At 38.7% G+C, this 18356-nt stretch overlaps 1 protein-coding gene across 2 annotated transcripts; it reads right to left on the bottom strand.

Annotated features, from left to right (window-relative positions):
- Nucleotides 1-932: 932 nt before the first annotated feature.
- Nucleotides 933-18274, bottom strand: popdc2 (popeye domain containing 2). Of its 2 annotated transcripts, none has more exons than XM_022218104.2 (4): nt 14744-18274; nt 9062-9170; nt 7204-7783; nt 933-1951 (listed from the first exon to the last, which is right to left on the bottom strand). In XM_022218104.2, exons 1-3 carry the CDS (start codon nt 15235-15237, stop codon nt 7253-7255), a joined length of 1134 nt encoding a protein of 377 aa, XP_022073796.2. In that variant the 5' UTR covers nt 15238-18274; the 3' UTR covers nt 933-1951; nt 7204-7252. The 2 variants fall into 2 exon arrangements, with proteins under 2 accessions (XP_022073796.2, XP_022073797.2); XM_022218105.2 differs by having other exon boundaries at nt 7345-7783.
- Nucleotides 18275-18356: the final 82 nt, after the last annotated feature.

Genomic DNA, 18356 nt, shown 5'->3' with positions numbered 1-18356 from the left:
TGAGTGAATGAGAGAGAGTGTTGATGTAGAGCACTAAAAAAGTATAGTGTACCTGTAATTGATGTAACTGTGTGTATCATAGGTGATGTTGCTTTTGCAGCTGTGTTCACCATTTAATCGGTATTATGCATTTGTTAGCCCACCCAACAAATTTAAACACCAGCCGCCACTGTATATATACATAAATGTATACATACATATATGTACATATATATACACTCAAAAATATAAACCCAACACTTTTGTTTTTGCTCCTATTTTTTATGAGATGAACTCAAAGATCTAAAACTTTTTCCACATACACAATATCACCATTTCTCTCAAATATTGTTCACAAATCTGTCTAAATCTGTGACAGTGAGCACTTCTCCTTTGCTGAGATAATCCATCCCACCTCACAGGTGTGCCATATCAAGATGCTGATTAGACACCATGATTAGTGCACAGGTGTGCCTTAGACTGCCCACAATAAAAGGACACTCTGAAAGGTGCAGCTTTTATTGGGGGGTCCACTCCTCTTCAATGGCTGTGTGAAGTTGCTGGATATTGGCGGGAACACGCTGTTGTAAAATGGGAGCAAAGCCAAAAGTGTTGCGTTTAGATTTTTGTTGAATGTATGTGTATATATATATATATATATATATATATATATATATATAAATAATACATGTACTGAGTTACCATGTTCCAGGGAAAATCTATAAAATAACAATAAATTAATTCAAAAATAATAGCTAAAAATTGAAATTTGGGAAAGTTCGGGTGGAATTTCCTTAAAGTTTAGCTGCTCGTTCAGAAGGAATTGAACAATATAAATACATCTAATCTCACTTGGTAATTTGATCAACTTATTCTAATTCTTTAAACTTGATCCAATAAATACTACAGAGTGTAATTAAGTGTTTTTGACAGAAAGCAGAGTCAGAAAATAATTCCACTGCACACAAAGATCTTTATGGAGAAAACTTGGCCCCATGAAAATACTTTTTTACAAACATTTCCTCATTTTTCTGACGTCAAACAACACGATTCACAGTTTACACGTGTGTATGAAACACTCCATTAGTTATAAAAATAAAAACACATGGTCTACAGGCATTTAATGGAAAGAAACGGGCTTCCTTTACATGAATTTGGCTTCAAGAAAAAAACATCTTTAAAATGACAGAAAAATAAACGTGAAAGTGGAAATCTGACAATGTTTTAACGTCTAGTAATTTAAAAACTGCAGAAAAGATTTCAATTTAGTTGATTTTTGGCTGTAAAAGATAAAAATCTCAGTACAAAAACGGTGAAAATCTGTCAGTGAACGCATCAAACATCAATAATTTCAAATCATTTTAATAACTGGTGTTTGAATTTGAGTGAAAGTGTGAAAATGAATCTTTACATCAGAACTTCTTATGGATTCGTGTCAATTTTCTGTCATCAAAACCACAAAAAATTCTTTCAGATCCAGAAAATGTGTGTCTAAAACTTAAGTCATTTGTGAAAAAAACACCAAAAATCAAGTTTACACTCATAAAAACGTGAAAATAAAATCTGAACCAAACATTTAGATTTTCAACTTCAACAGGAAACCAAATCTGAAGTTTCAGTCACGTTAAATCAGCTTTTAAATCATAAAATAACATTTCAGGTGTTAAATGTGATCTAGTTCTTGGTTCCTGTTGATTATTCTGTAAATTAAACCTCCAGATTTGTGACATTCGTGGCCTAAACGCTGCTTTGGGGACTTTGAATCTCAGTTAGAAAACAGAAAACGCTGGAATAAAACATCCAGATGTGGAAGGAGAACGCTGATTACTGAGGCGGTGCTGTGAGACACGTTCATGCTGCAGATCATTTGGAGTTTCCAGAGTTCGCTCTCACAGTTTCGGGGTGTCGGTCGGAGCCAGCGGAGCTCTGATCCTCTGGAACCGAGGAGGAAGATTCACCTCATCGTCAGATTCTGCAGAGACGAAGATTCAGTTACAGCAGAAACAACAGGAACCGATGGCTGAGAACTTAAAATATATTTCAGATCATCAGGATTATTCTGCAAGTTCTGGTTAGTTTGACATTTTTTCATCTTAAAGTTTATCATGTGTTAAAGTGGAGCTCCAAGTAGAACTACCAATATTTCTGTTTTTGTAGTATAATGCATCAGTGTTCAATGAAAGTAACTTTATTTCTATTTTTGTGGTCAAATATTTTAGACTAAAAGTATTCTACATGTTTACGTTTGAATTACTGCCGCAAGAAACTACATTAGGTTCAGAAAATATACCGAATTAACTTCTGTATTATCAGTTATTTAGTTAATTTGAGCTTTACTCTCATATTTCAACCAAAGTCTGAGATTATTTAATCTATCTGTCCGATATTACTGATTCTAAATCAATGTCATGATGTGAAGTAACAGAGAAGATTTCAAGTTTTTATCTTTAATAGTATCGGGGATGTTGTTCTTAAAACAGATTCACATTTCGCCACCTGTAAAAATGTGCTGAAAGTGGGACAATTGGAAGTTTTCTTTACAAAGTTATCTTAGAAAATGTTTGATACTTAAAGCTAAAATTTCACAGATATCATCATACATTTTTAAGGTTTCTGAAGAATTAGCGTTGGTCGAGCAAAAGGCTCCTGATGATCTGAGATGAAATGACTCTTCTATTAAAGGTTAGATCAGTTTAGTCTATGAAATCAAATATTAGAACACAATACGTCTAACAACAAACTTTAAAGCATCGACAACAAAACAGACATGCAGCACAAGAAAGCAAACATTTAAAGCAGCACGAGGTTCGTAAATGGGATGTTGGTTTTCACTGACGTTCTCATATGTGGTGTTCGATGAGTCTAATCAGTGGCTCTAATGGTTCTATTTAAACTGGATCAGAGGAGTCAGCAGCTGTAGTCGACTGGAATCATTCACGAGAAGTTAAGAGGCCATGAAACTAAAAACATCTGATTAACGCAACTTTCTACATCAAAATAACCAATGATTCAATTTACTGTATGCATATTTTAGATCCATCAGATTTTGTCATATTTCAAGAAGACCTTTAATAAATCTATAAAAGAACCAAAATACAGGATTGTGTTCATGTGACAAAGATTCATGTGTTTTAATGAGTCTATTAGAGAAAATTCAGTTATCAAAGTCATTGCAAAATAAAGACTGACATGATATAGACTTTACAAGTGGTGGCATGGCTCAGTGGGTAGAGTGGCTGTCTTATAACTGGAAGGTTGCCGGTTCGATCCTTGGCTTGTCAAGCTCATGTCGAGGTGTACCTGAGCAAGACACTGAACCCCTAATTGCTCCTGGTGGGTTGTGGTTAGTGCCTTGTATGGCAGCTTCTGCCATCAGTGTGTGAATGGGTGAATGAGACGTATCATGTAAAGCACTTTGGATAAAAGCGCTATATAAATACAACCATTTACAAGTCTATAAAGCTCCAGTTTCACAGAGCATGATACTGCCACCTCCATGCTTGATGGTAGTTTTGGAGGTCTCACCTTTCTACCAAACATCCTATGCCACTCCTCTGGACAGAATTGGTTCAGTTCAACTGAACTTGTCGTCTTTCGGACTCAGACTTGTTTCTCCATCAGTCCACATTTTCTTGATGGTTTAAATCAGGACTTTGGGGAGACCAGTCTAGAACCTCCATTCTATCCTGATGGAACCATTTCTTTACCATGTCTGATGTGTGTTTGGGCTCATTGTCTTGTTGAAACATCCAACTGTGTCCAAGATCAACCTTCTGCTGATGGTTTTAGGTTTTCCTGAAGAATGTGGAGGTGATCCTCCTCCTTCATTATTCCATTTACTCTGTGTAAAGCTCCAGTTCCACAGAGCATGATACTGCCACCACCATGCTGGATGGTGGGTTTGATGTTTTTGCAGTTAAAAAAAGACCCAACCAAGACAGTCCTAAACCAGTCATAAGAAGGTCTAAAACCAGGACAAAATGAAACCTAAACCAATCAAAAAAATGTTCAGAACCAGTCAAAATACAGTCTGAAACCAGTCCAAAAGCAAAACTGAAACCAGTTTTAGAAACAGTTCAAAACCAGTCTTAAAAAACCAAAATCCAGTACAAAATTGGGACAAAACCAAACCTAAACTGCTCCTAAAACAGGTCCAAGACCCTCTCAAGACATTCTGAAACCAGTCCTCATCCAGAACCAGATCCAGAGTAAAATAAATCCTAAACCAACTTTAAATCACATCCAAAACCAGGAGAACCAAGACTGAAACCAAACATAAACCAGTCCCAGGAAAGTCCAGAACCAGTCCAACAACATCCAGTCTGAAACCAGTCCAAAATACCGAAAGCATTATACTGCCACCACCATGCTTGGTGGTAGATTTGGTGTTCTTGGGGTTAAAGGCCTGTAAAACACATTATTTGTATGTACAGCTGTAAACTACTGTTCCCATCTGTACCTTTGGTTGTTTGTCTGCTGGTTTTGAGCCATTCATTACAACTGTGGGACAGATTTCAGTTTCTACTTCACAGCTGCTCTGCGACATAAACCCGACCCGACCCGACTGTCCCGCTGTGAAACGTGATCCTCCACCTGTGATTGGACGACGGCTGCCTCTGGGACGAAGGAGGAGGGTGAACAGAAAGCTGAAGGGTGGGCACACCGGATTAAAACTGTGGCTCTGGCATTTTTTGGGCACCCTCTGAATTCACAAGCGCTAATCCTCATCACAGCTGCTGCCAGACTCAGAAACAACCTGATTGACTGGTAAAGTTCAACCAATCACTGGACCTGATCAAGCGTCTGAGCCCACAGCATGTTCATTTACCGTTAAACTGTTTTTACTGATCTATTTTCACTCTGCTACTGCACCACACATGACTGTAAGCTTCTTAGAGGCGACAGGAATGCTAGTACAGAGCAGCTGGCATGGAGGGAATTTTAATTTTAAAGTATGGTTGGAAAATAGGATAATAATCCAGATGAGGCTAAAAGTGAGGAGGCCAATAGAGAAGAATCTCAGCCACCATTTAGGGTTGATCTCTGAACTGCAGACGGTTTGGTGGTTCAATAAAACAATGATACCTTTAATCAGACTTTTAAAAATTAAACTTATGAGTTTAAATGCAAACCAGCAAGCAGGCAGAGAATGAAATCCTCACGAGATGAATAAAAGAGCCACAAAAGTTGAATAAATACAGCGTCACATTTCAGCAGGGGCTGGACGATAATTCTGTATTATTGTGTATTGATGTAGGTATATAAAAAGATGAGGTAGCTGAGGGTTTAAAGGTAACATAAGGCAACGTACAGAGGTACAAAGTGAAAAAGACAGGCAACAGTATATATTGATGTACAGGGGGTCCTCCACTTCTGACGGAGTTCCATTCCTACGGACTGATGTAAGTTGATTTTCGACGTAAGTCAGAACGCCAGCAAAAATGTAAACAAAGCCGTTATGTGCATGCCAACATTGATCAGTTCTTCGGAAAAGTCATGTTCTGCATGTTTTATTATATCTAATTTCACTTCCATGGGCATGACTTTCCTTTTCTTCTAAGCACTGTCATCAGAAGAGTCTGACTTACGCTTGGGAGCGATAATGAAGGGTAAAAGGTTAGTGAATGTCGCACGATCCAAGGTGATGTACAACCGGGGAATGAAAACAAAACCTTCTTACAGCGCCACATGATGACGTATTCATCCGCTCTCCTCGCCAACTACTTCCATGCAACCAGTTCTGACATAAAAGACGAAACTGTGCTTTGAGGACTTTTAATGTTGTTTTAAGAATGTTCTTCCTTTGTTATCATAGAACGTTTTCAGAATGCTTTGTAGAAGGACATTCTATAATGGATTCCGTCAATAAGAAGACAAGTCTGTTATCTGAGGTCTCGATGCTATCTTAAAAACATTTTATGAATGCTGGAGTGTTCTTCCATTGTTTTCATGGAACATTGAGAGAATGTTTTATAGAAGAACGTTTTACAATGTGTCATTAGTATGATCACACATTCTGTCATCAGAAGTCTCAATAAAACATTTTCCAAATGTTGCACTGAGAACAATTGTCTCGTATCATTGTGAGAACATTTTATAGAAGAGCGTTCCATAGTGTGTTCCTCCCACTAAAAAACGTAGGCAAAATGTTCTACCTTTAACAAAACGGATTACATGAACGTAATAAAATGTTCTCCATAGAGATCGTTTTCCAGTTTGAATGTTGGTGTAAGAACGTTCTTCCTAACCTGCCAATAGCCAGATTAATAATTGTGTAGTACTTGATAGTACTCCACAATATCAATCTGGGACCGCTCCATGTAAATCCGTTCGGAGGAAAGAGGCACGGATTGGACAATGCAACAGTATGTCCCGCCTCTGACAGGTTTGTTTTTAGCCAATCGCGGGATCTTCACAACGAGCGGAGCCAATTGGTAGATTAAACTCTTACCAAAACCCGTAGGTTAAAAAGCACAAACATCTTTACCATCCAGAAATGCACAAAGCGCCTCTCGTTGTTCTTCCTTCAAAGAAGCGATAGGAGAGTCAGCTAAAACTGACTTAATAGCAGCATCTACACGATCGTTGTCCTCCGTTGCCATGTTTGTTTTGATCTACTGGCGCTTGGTGTCGTCTTCACACCCGGATATCCCGCCCCACACACGAATACTGCTGCATGATTGGCCCGTGCCAACTTGGCTCTGTACGAACAGTGAATGCGGGAGCGGGGCAAGATGGTTTCTTGAGAGATTTGTGAACTCACAAATATCGCGAGAAATCAACTTGCCGGCAAGGTTACGTTCTTCCTTTGCTACCATGGAACACAGCCTCTGGTTCCGACGACATCCTCCAGATATTTTCTCTGAATGATGCCGTTAAAACATTCTTAGTTAATTTTTAACCTGATAGGAACATTATCGGTAATAATAAATATCCTAAAGATGTTCTTTGTGAATTAGATTGAAATATTAGAACTTTTAGTTAGTAAAAGTCCACCTTGTAGAAATTTCCCCTGCTAGCTTGGGAAAGAAAGTAGCTCTAGTTGAATAAGTGCATCAAGCAGCTTTCCAGATGTAAATCTGTAATTTAATGTTGGATAAATGTAGTTCCAGATGTATCGTCCAGTCCTGTGTTGCTCTACAGAGTTGGGTTAGTAAGAACTGTGCACTGCAGACCTTCCATGCTAACACATCAACCCCCGGTCCGCCCCGGTGAGGTACTTACATGTAGCTTAATGGTGACCCAGTGTGTTAGCTCCAGAACCCTGCACCCTCTACCTCAAATAATCCCTCTCACTGCCATAGTCCGTTAAGGAGCCCGCCACATCGGCAAAGTCCTCCAGGACCAGGCTGGTGGAGTCCTCACCAGAGGGCAGCTCCGGCTCCGTTGCCCAGGGGTGCTGGTAGCGCTGCTGGGGGGCCTGCAGGGGTTCGTCCAGGGCCGTCTTTCCCGGTCCGTGTGGGGGCGTCTGTAGGGGTTCGGACTGGCCTGGATCGGACGTCTGGTAGGCCGGTGCCGGTTCATGGCCCCGCTGTTCCCTGGGGAGGCCGCCGCCATCGCTGCCGCCCTCGCTGCCCTGAGAGGACGGTGCCAGGACGTGGTAGAGGCTGGGCAGGCGGATGTCCAGCAGGACACCGCTCTTGATGTAGAGCTTGTTGTTGAGGTTGTAGAGCTTCTCGGCGATGTCGTATCCCAGCATGACGGAAAAGAGGCGGGCGATGTAGCGTTCCTTCGATATCAGCATGTAGAGGCGACGGCGACGCCACGAGACGTAGCGGGAGTCTTCCTCCGCCGTCAGGGTCACCTGGGGGTAAACATGAAGCTTCATTAAGGTGTTAAAGGTACTGTTTGTAATGTTTGGCCTCTAGGGGCAGCATAGAGCATGTTGTTAAGAGTTTAAAAGCATTGCAGCTACTCAGTCTCACAACAGCAGAATGTGAAATCATCCACTCATTCCCTCCTCCATATGTATAACTACTATATAGTCAACTATGTAGGAAGTTTCTTGACTAAAGAACTACTTTAAGACTTCTTTACTATTAACTACGTCACTGCTGTTTTCAGTTAAAAGTACCAGATGGATGTCGGCTATAGTAGTGAACTGACCACCATTTTTGTGATAAATTCATATTATGCTAAGCGCATTTTCCAAAATGAATAAATGAAAATAACTTTCCTCTTTGCTTGTACTGTCATACAACACTCTGCTTCCATTAAACATAATAATATGAATTATTATTTTTTATAATTTTGTGCCATAACTCATTGATCTGTCTTGTGGCAGTTGTCTTATTGACAAGTAGCACATGAAGAAAAGACATATTCAGTAGGAAATATTACTAGAAAAGGCATTTTAACATACCAGAAAACACATCTTAACACTATTTGCAGTAATGCTAGCATTAATTTAAGTGCTAGAAGTACTATAGATGCTAGTACTTGAGATACTGGCATTAATGCACAGTGAAATGTAGCCACATAAACAGGGAAGAAGCTAGTCAACACAGATGTAACCAATGTGAGGTTTAAAATTTTACAAAATTGGTTTGGCAGATGTTTTATGGTGGAACGAATGCAATCAATGTATTTCTTAAAAATGAGCATTTCAATAATTGAAGTCATTATTTTAAGCAGTAGTGCCAGAAAGTCTCTAGAAATTCCAATAATTTTTAATATTAACATGAGTTCTTTGGATTTTAGACTGTTGATGCAGTAAAATACAATATTTGGATGCTATTATCATGGATTTTTCACTATTTTAAACGAGAAATATTTCATTTATTGTAATCCAGAATCCAAAAAAATGTCCAATTCCCAGCATAGACACATTCTAAAACTGTGTTTGGACTGCAGACAAACCAGAATCTCCAACTAGACCTTAGGCCTTGCTTCTAGTTTAGCAGAACTGATCTGATGCAACAGGATCTGTGAAAGACAAGAGGACAACTGCTTTCCCTGTTCGGCTTATCGCTCAGATTCTCAGTCCGATAGCAGGAAACCAAAGACAACCCCATACACTCGTCTGGTTTCTGCTTCCAGCTCATTCAGCAGCAGAACTTCAGGTTACTGAAAGAACCGGTACCTGGAACTTCCCCTCCTCGTTGGGTCGCAGAGATTCCCACTCAGGGGAGTCGAGGAACTGGTGTCTGTGGATGTAGTGCAGGAACTGACCCTCCAGAGACACGTTTATCCTGCACAGATACCAGAGGAGAACCAGAGACGGATTAGGAGGCGATAATCAGAACTGGAGGTCACTTTGGAGGACCAGAGACGCTGGAAGAACTCAGTGTCCAGAGCAAGATTTAAAGTACCCTAAATGTTCCTTTGAACCAGATGTTTTAAGAACATTTTCATTTCCAGTAATGTTCCTATAAAGTCAACATAAAGTTTTAACGTCAACATTCAGAGGACGTTGTCAGGAACGTAGAATATGTTCCATGAAAAAAGAAAAAGACCTCCTGGTTTTTATAAAATGTTCCTGTAATGTGAGCCATTAAAAGGTGGAATATTCTGTCTTTTTATTGAAGGAACATATAGAACTCTATGAAATGCTTCCAAAATGATAACAATGGAAGGATGTTCTCAATACTACATTCTGAAAACGTTTTTAAGACGTTATGGCCTCTGATGACAGAATGTTTTATAACGTTCCTGTAATTTGGTACACTTAAAGTGGAACATTTTGCTTTTCTGTTGAAGGAACCCATTATAGAACATTTAGAGGATGTTGCAGGGACCCCAGATTTTGTGAAACAACATTCAAACAATGTTTTAATAAAACATTCCAGCAACGTATTACAATAAAGGTGGAACGTTCTTCCTGCCATGTTCTGAGTGTGTTTTGGGGATGTTCTTAAGGGAACAAACTGTTGAACAATCTCTATAAAATGTTTCCTCAATGATACAAAGGAAGGACGTTCTGAAAGCAACATTCAGAGAACATTTTCAAGATGTTATCAGGACAGAATGTTCTTTATCCAGAACGTTTCATAACGTTCCTGTTATCTGATATATTAAAGGTGGAACATTTGGCCTTTTTACTGAGGGAGCATATTACAGGACATTCTTCTATAAAACATTTTCACAATGTTCCATGATAACAACGGAAGAATATTCTTAAACTAACATTCTAAAGAACGTTTTCCAGATGTTATCGAGGCTTCAGATGATTTTTATAAAATGTTCCTGCAAGGTGATATGCTTAAGGCGGTACATTTGGCCTTTTTGTTGGAGAACGTTCTTCTATAACACATTCTCACAACGTTCCATTACAACAAAGGAAGAACGTTCTCCAACCAACATTCAGAAAATGCATTCAAGATCTTATCAAGACCTCAAAGGACAGAATGTTCTTTATCCAGAACATTTTACAACTTCATGTAGTCTAATACGTTAAAGGCAGAACGTTTTGCTCTTTTGCTTGGGAAAACGTTGTCGAACGAGCTTCTGTAAAATGTTCTCGCTATGATACAACATCTGGAAAATGTTTTGTCAAGACCTCAGATGTTATAACAAACATTTTTAAATGTCCTTGTAATGTGACACAATAAAGGTAGAACATTTTGCCAATCCAACTCTTTATGCAAACAGTGGAGTCGCCCCCTGCTGGCTGATAGAAAGAAGACATTTCTATTTTGCTTTTCAGATTTGGAGACTAAATAAATCCATCTTTTATGTACATTTCATGGTGTCGACATGACTTTCTTTTGTTCTGGTACTTTGCTGTCTGTTTTTGTGGTTTAATTTAGAACCTCAGTAATGTTCTTGTGGTTGAATGGAAGCAAACGGTTGAAGCCTTACGTCCTAAATTTGGGTAAAAAACTGCTAGGAGAGGTTTGAGAACTGAGCAGCAGAATACTGTGTTTTGGATGTATTCACACAAAAATAAAGAAATCAATCAATCAAAAAAGAATCCAGGAAGAGTCAAGAGTGCTACAGCAGCTTAATAATGCCCAGTGTTTCAAGGTAAGACCAACAGGTGCATGCTTAGGAGTCCAAATTTTTTAAAGTTTTTTCCCCCTGTTTTTATTGCCTTTATTCAAGAGCAGTGACAATAGTGACCTGCAGCAAACATTCGAATGCCCTGGAATCAAACCGGCGACTCACTGCATTTGCATTAATTTGGTATTCACCTCTGCTATCAGGTGACCGTTTCCCTTTGGCCATCTACTGCAGCCATATCAGACATGAAAGTACGAACAGATGTTAAAGACATAATAGTAAGTCTTTAGTGTTTTATTTTGGTGCTTCTCACCTAACTGTCTCACATACAGTTGATTAATCGAGAATAAAGACGAACAAGAACCTTAAAAATACAAGCAAATAAAAGTCATTAACAGCTTCTTTTCCATTCATTTTGCTTGCTGTTTCCAGTTTGGCTCCTTTGCTCCGAGTCGAGGCCAACATTTAATTTAAAGTAAGAGGAGCAGTGAGCGTCCACTCGGCCGCCTCGAGTACAAAGATATCCTTTAACCAGCTGGCAGCGAGCAGAGGGACGACACGCCGCTGAGTCACCGACTAAAATACTCTGTTTACAGCATTTCTCTTGTATAAGCTCCAGCTCTCTGCTCCTCTGAGGATGTTTGGATGAAGAGAGCAGATTTCCTGGGACACTTTCAGGCTGCCAAGAACCACAAACTAGAAATCTAGTCCATTATAATGTCTTTAGAATCATTTCTGTTAGTTTTTCTGTCAATGTAAGAACAGTTTAAACCTTTTATGAATTCAGTGACACTAAAATCTGCTCCTGTTTGCAAGAAATGGACAAAATAATACTTGACAATAAAAATAATGATATTGCAAACTACTACAGTGACCTTGAGGCTGAGTGGAGTAAAATATTCATTAGTAAGTGTGCACAAGTATAATTAGCTCATTAATCCCATATTATACTAATGCAGCACTCTTAATATGGACCATGCTGCAGAATTAGTGGTTTTAAACTGTTAGAGCAACGTTACAAAAGCTGAAGATGTTGCTGGAGTGATGCTGAAGTGTTCTCAACAACATTTATTCAGTAATATTTCAGTTGTTATCTCATTTTTCTGGTGTAATATTGAATTATTTTGGGCCATATTATCTGTACAGTTGCCAGAATCAGCCTTCATTGCCATATTTTTTTAGCGTATTTATGTTATTTCACTACTGTATCATACTTATTTCTTATTGATTCTCCAATTTTTAGGTGGTGCATTGATTACGTGATGTCATTTTGTGTGTTTTTAGCAAAATAATATATGATACAAGTATTTCCTTCTGCATTACAAAAAAGTCTAATCTTAGCCTAGCTTAGTTGCTGTTAAGGTACATTTTCTCTGATATGTTTTTATTTTATAATCAGTGTTTATATGATCAAGGGTGTAAGTTAAGAAAAGTTTCGGTTGTAGAGCCAAAATCCACAAAGGGCTGTTAAACTGTTTTTGCTCTTTATGCAGCAGCAGCAGCAGATACATAAAGTCGGTGACCAACTGGAGAACATAGTAGAGATTTAACAGTGGAAGAGACAAACAATCAATCAATCAATCAATTAATGTGCTAACATAACTGCACAAGGGTTTTCTAATCATCAATGAGCCTTTCAACAGCATTAGCTAACACAATGTAGCATTAGAACACAGGAGTGATGGTTGCTGGAAATGTTCTTCTGTACCCCTATGGAGATATTCCCTTAAGAATCAGCTGTTTCCAGCTAGAATAGTCATTTACCACATTAACAATGTCTACACTGAATTTATCATTTATTTAATGTTATCTTCATTGAAAAATGTATTTATTTATTTTCAAAAATGACATTCTAAGTGACCCCAAACTTTTGAACATTGATGTAGATAAAAACTTGCAGAATGTAGATAGAAATCAAACTGGAAAGTTTGATGCTTGTTCTGAAGTGGAGATTTATGACTCAGAGTGGCAGGAAATTGAATTTGTGTGCTTGAATCTGCAAATGGTATGTTATGGAAGCAAAAAATCCCACAATCTCTCATAACTGGGCCTTAAAAAAGTGCCTCATTTTAAGGAAATACAATAGAGAACAAAAGTTTCCATCCACTTGTAAAGACCATGTTTATTAAGTCAGTCTGGAGTCTCCAGTGACTCATTGAACTGTGAAATTTCTATGACAAATTAGTGAAACACATGAATCTTTGTCACAAACAAACGATGAACTTTGGTTCTTTCATAGATTTATTACAGGTCTTCTGGAAGTATGACAAAATCTACTGGGTCAAAAATATACATACATTACTCAAAAGCACCACTTCAGTTTGCTGCTGATCACATGGACAAAGAAAAGGCCTTCTGGAAGAAAGTGCTGTGGTCAGATGGAACAAAAACTGAGCAGAAATATGTTTAGAGGAGAGAAGGAGAGGCCTTTAACCCCAAGAACATCAAACCTACAGTATCATGCTCTGGGTTTTGGTCCCAGTTTTAAACTGGTTTTGGACTGTTTCTAAAACTGGTTTCAGTTTTGCTTTTGGACTGGTTTCAGACTATATTGTGACTGGTTCTGAACATGTTTTTTTGGACTGGTTTAGGTCTGATTTTTGTCCTGGTTTTAAACCTTATTAGGACTAGTTTCAGACTGTCTTGGGTCTTTTTCTAACCCCAAGAACACCAAACCTACCGTCAAGCATGGTGGTGGCAGTATCATGCTCTGTGGAACTGGAGCTTTCCACAAAGTAAATGGAATAATGAAGAAGGAGGATCACCTCCACATTCTTCAGGAAAACCTAAAACCATCAGTAGAAGGTTGATCTTGGACACAGTTGGATGTTTCAACAAGACAATGAGCCCAAACACACATCAGACGTGGTAAAGAAATGGTTCCATCAGGATAGAATGAAGGTTCTAGACTGGTGTCCCAAAAGTCCTGACTTAAACCATCAAGAACCTGAGGACTGATGGAGAAACAAGTCTGAGTCAGAAAGACGACAAGTTTAGTTGAACTGAACCAATTCTGTCAAAAAACAGTCAAAGAGAAACCAGAAGATTGAAACCAGAAGAACAGAACTGAGGAGGAAATGGACAAATTTAACCAAATATAAGCATCAGTTTATGTATATTTATGACCCAGCAGATTTTGCCATATTTCCAGAGGACCGTTAATGATGCCATAAAGGAATCAAAATCCTGTAGTCAGTTGTAATCACTTAAAAGGAGGTAAGAGGCCATGCCACTGTAGTGTTTGAGTCTAATGAGTGGATCTAATGGGGTTTTTTTTAGAACTGGATCAGAGGAGTCAGCAGCTGTAATCAATTGGAATTACTCAGCAGAAGGTAAGAGGTCATGAAAGTAAGAAAATTTGATTAAGAGAACTTTCTATGTCACCAAAACTAAAAATTCAAGTTGCTGTATGTATATTTATGACCCAGTAGATTTTGTCACATTTTCATTAGACTCTTAATAAATCTGTGAAAGAACCCAAATGTATGATTGTTTTTGTGTAACATAGATTAATGTGTTTGACTGATTCCATCAACGAAGATTCAGAAATATAGAAGTCATTGGAGACTCAAGTCTATCATGATAAACATGGTCTTAACAAGTGGATGGAAACTTTTGTTGAAGACTGAACGTTGAACTTGCATTAAACTCGACTCCTAATAGATGCTAGTGTTCCTCCAGGCCAAATGAATTGGTGCATGACATAAAGCTAACCACTTAATTCACCTCCAAGTAGTTTTACATCGTTTTGTAGCTGCTTTCCTTGAGGTAGTTGTTCTTGGTGGTTTGTATTTTGCTGTACGTACTAACACACAGTTCCCACCTGCCGGACAGCAGAAAGGCGAGCTGGTCGATGGGCGTCTTCCCCTCCACGGCATACGTCTCTCCGGCCTTCAGCTCCACCACTTTGTTCTCGAAGGCGCCAGAGATCTCCTTGAACACCTGGACGGGGACGCCCAGCGGCAGGTAGACGGCCTGGTAGAGGGCGGTGAGCTCCTCGCTGTGGATCCCCTCCTGGTGCAGCCGGAACAGCAGGTGGCAGATCTGCAGGAGGGCAGCCAGCAGCAGGATCAGGTTCCAGGTGAGGACGTCCAGGCCGCACATGGTCAACAAGCCCCAGAGGGCGAGGCAGAGGAATGCCGGTGACAGGAAGCCGAAGATGAAGAGGCACCCGTAGGCGCCGCTGCCCCCCATGTAGCCCAGGAACAGGAAGGTGTTGCCCAGGTGGTAGATGGCCCCTTCGGTGTTGTTGGTCCAGCCATCGCAGAGCGGCGGGAAGAACAAACTGTCCAGCAGAGTCCAGTTTCCTTCGCTCATGTTTGGAAATTAAAAGGACCCAAAAAATCCTCTTCAAGCTCGCTGCTATTTCTGCGCTGTGAGGAGCTCCAAATAAACAGCTGCTGGATGTTTGTTCCTTTGGCCTGCAGCGGAAAATTCTTCAATGGGAGAAAGTTCTCACGGCTCAGTTAAACACAGCTGGAATGGGTTGCTTCTTGTCGTCTTTCTTGCTGTGCTTCTACTGTCTGTTTCTTCCACCGCCGGCCTGCCAACAGCTGGAGGAGATAGGAGGCGGGGGGCGTCAATGGAACCCTACAAGGATAACCATGTTTGGAATTGAAACCCAAGGAGGAGAGAGCAGCGGACAGAAAGCAGGCCCGCTACTTAACATAACAGTTGGAGAGTTGGGGACAGGAAACAGGAGGGACTCCGGCAAATATCTCACAAAGTGTCACACACTTCGAAACGTGCCAAAAAAAAAAATTCTCCAGAGTTTCATTCAAACTCAATGAGGCCGAGCGTCGAGGGTCTGCCGGTGCTTATTTAGAGGCACTGAAATAAGCAGAACGGCAGCGCAGGTCGGATTTCAGGTACAAACACCCACCAACAGCGCTAACACAACAGCTACCAGTCTGAAAAACTCACCGATCACCGAGACGGCTTCATCTAAATCAGTACGAGAACATAAACAGACGATATAATAACACAATGCACGCCGTCAGAATGAAAAATGTCGCAAATAAATGCATCACAAGCAGAATGATGGCCCTAGAAAGAAGAATTAAGAAGTAGTTCTACTCCTATGGCAATAAATTCTAGCTGTTTATTATTACAATGACTGGAGAGTGTCAGTTTTTATTACTTTATTATATATTCTGGTACACAGAGCTGAAAAACTTGGAACAAAAGCAAAATAAAGCAAGATTACCTTCTTAATTTTGTCCTTTTGCTGTTTTCTTTAATGAAAAAACGCACATTAATTTCCAGAACAGCATTCAATAAAGCCTTATTAGCTTAGCTTAGCTTACTCCAAGGTGTCAGGAGACCCTGATGTTGGTGTTGGGAACTGACCGTCTTAGGTAAATTTTTCTCATAAAAATGTTTATATTTTAACTTTAAGCTGCTATAATTAAAAGTTTAAATGAATTAGGGCTAAAATAATGTGACCATCTGGAGAACAGTCGAGATTGTAGCTGATGACAGGAGATAATTGGGTGTAAATCCTTCCTCATTATGGGAAACTGCTTTGCATCATTACAGACATCCATCTTGCTGAGAGCTGCATGTGTCCTTCCAAATATCTAAAAAATATAATGTAATATCTGCACCTTTACTCTACTTTAAGCTGTTACTCTTTTATGTTCTGCAATGTAGAATATGTAGAAGTGCAGCATCATTTATTGTTTTTATAGTTCTAGAGAATAAAGATCCCACTGATTTCATAGATACATTTTTCTAGATGTATTTTATATTTGTACATCTCCTACTGTACTTTGAAAAATGTCAGATTTCCACTGACAGCGCTCACATTGATCCACATTACTCTCTACTTATATCCACATTCATTCAGTTCAGTTCATTATGAAGCTTCGTGTTTTTTCTAGTCTCGACAAAAATTCTATTTTAAACTGTCAAAGTGAAACTTGTCAGAGTTAAGGTGAAAACAGTCACTAATATTTTGCTCAAGGTCCAGTTAGCTGAAGTTAAATTAAAGTTAAAAGTAGCAAAGTTCTTTCTTTTTTAGGATTGAAAAAATAAATAAAACTTGTTCTGCAAGATTTTGCTCAGAAAATAATCAATAATCTAATATGAAAAAATAGCATGAACAGTTTCAGTGTCCAACACAAAAATAACAAATTGTAAGTATGATACGAGTGAAAAATGAAAATTAGCTAAAATAGTAACGTCACAAATGAAAATGATAGATTGTGCATTGAATTAAATATTACACATAAAATATTGCACAATACAGACATGCTGTACATGAAATGAAATATTACAGGATACTGAAACTGACATTTCACAAACTGTTGAGAAAATTTATACTGCAAAATGACATTAAATTGTCAAATTGTTTATTATTTGCAGCACTTTTTACTTTAAACAGATTTGTATGCTTTTATTTTTTTAATCTAAGATAACAGACAACAAAAAATTATTCTCTTTGAACTAAGGCCTTTTTTTTAAATTCCACTTACAGGAAACTTGTTTTGCATTTTTCAGCACTTTAGACTGTCGAGTAAAAGTGAAAATAATTTTAACATAATTTAAAATTTAGCTCAAGCTCCACTTAGCTAAAGTTAAACTAGCTTAAAGCAAACACTAGTTCTTTTTGTAACTAAAACCTCTACTGAAAATATTTAATAGTGTGAAAAAATAAAATTAAAAAATATAGTTTCCAACAGAAAAGCAACAAGATGTAAGTATGATGGGCTAATAATGAAAATATGAACAGAATGGAACAGCTAGAATACTGGCAATGATTAAGGTAGTAAAGACACGTGAAAATGAAGTATTAGTTTGCACCTGAAAGTAAATACTCTAATATGCAGTATATCTGGCATAAAATCTTTTTATTCCACTTGTAGGAAGCATTTCTGCATTTTTCAGCACTTACACTGTCAAGTGAAAATAGTTGCTAAACCTTAGCTCAAGGTCCACTTTGCTAAAGCTAAACTAGCTTAAAGCCGACATTAGCTTTTTTAAAATAGAACTTCATTGATCCCTCATTTAAAAAAAGTAACATAACAGAATAAGATAAATCTCCATTAACTGTCAAGTTAAAGATGCCTCAAAGACTAGTTCAACATTTTAGTTTTTACTGCTTTTCTGCAAAACTTTTAGCTTCAAGGAGCTTTAACTAGCAGAAGCACAAATTAGCGACGTAAATGCAAATTAAACTGTTTCATACTTGCTAAATCAAGATCAGCTCTATTAATTGCTAGCGCTAATACGGCTTTGTGTTTGCAGCAGCTTCCTTCAGAGTGACAGTCGCTGTCCTCGGCCAGAGACACCTCAGCAACAGCCACACAGTACAGAAAGAATGCAGATATGCCAAGTATTGACTTTGCAGGGGCAGGAGTTATTTTTAAGCATAAGTGCATACCGGGAGCAGCAACTGTGGACGGCAAGAACAAACCTCCACAACCAGGCCTCAA

The sequence above is a fragment of the Acanthochromis polyacanthus genome, chromosome 14 (assembly GCF_021347895.1).
Source record: "Acanthochromis polyacanthus isolate Apoly-LR-REF ecotype Palm Island chromosome 14, KAUST_Apoly_ChrSc, whole genome shotgun sequence".
Taxonomy (NCBI): Eukaryota; Metazoa; Chordata; class Actinopteri; family Pomacentridae; genus Acanthochromis; species Acanthochromis polyacanthus.
Note: the sequence above shows the minus strand (reverse complement) of the source record. Positions and strands in the feature narration are given on the sequence as shown.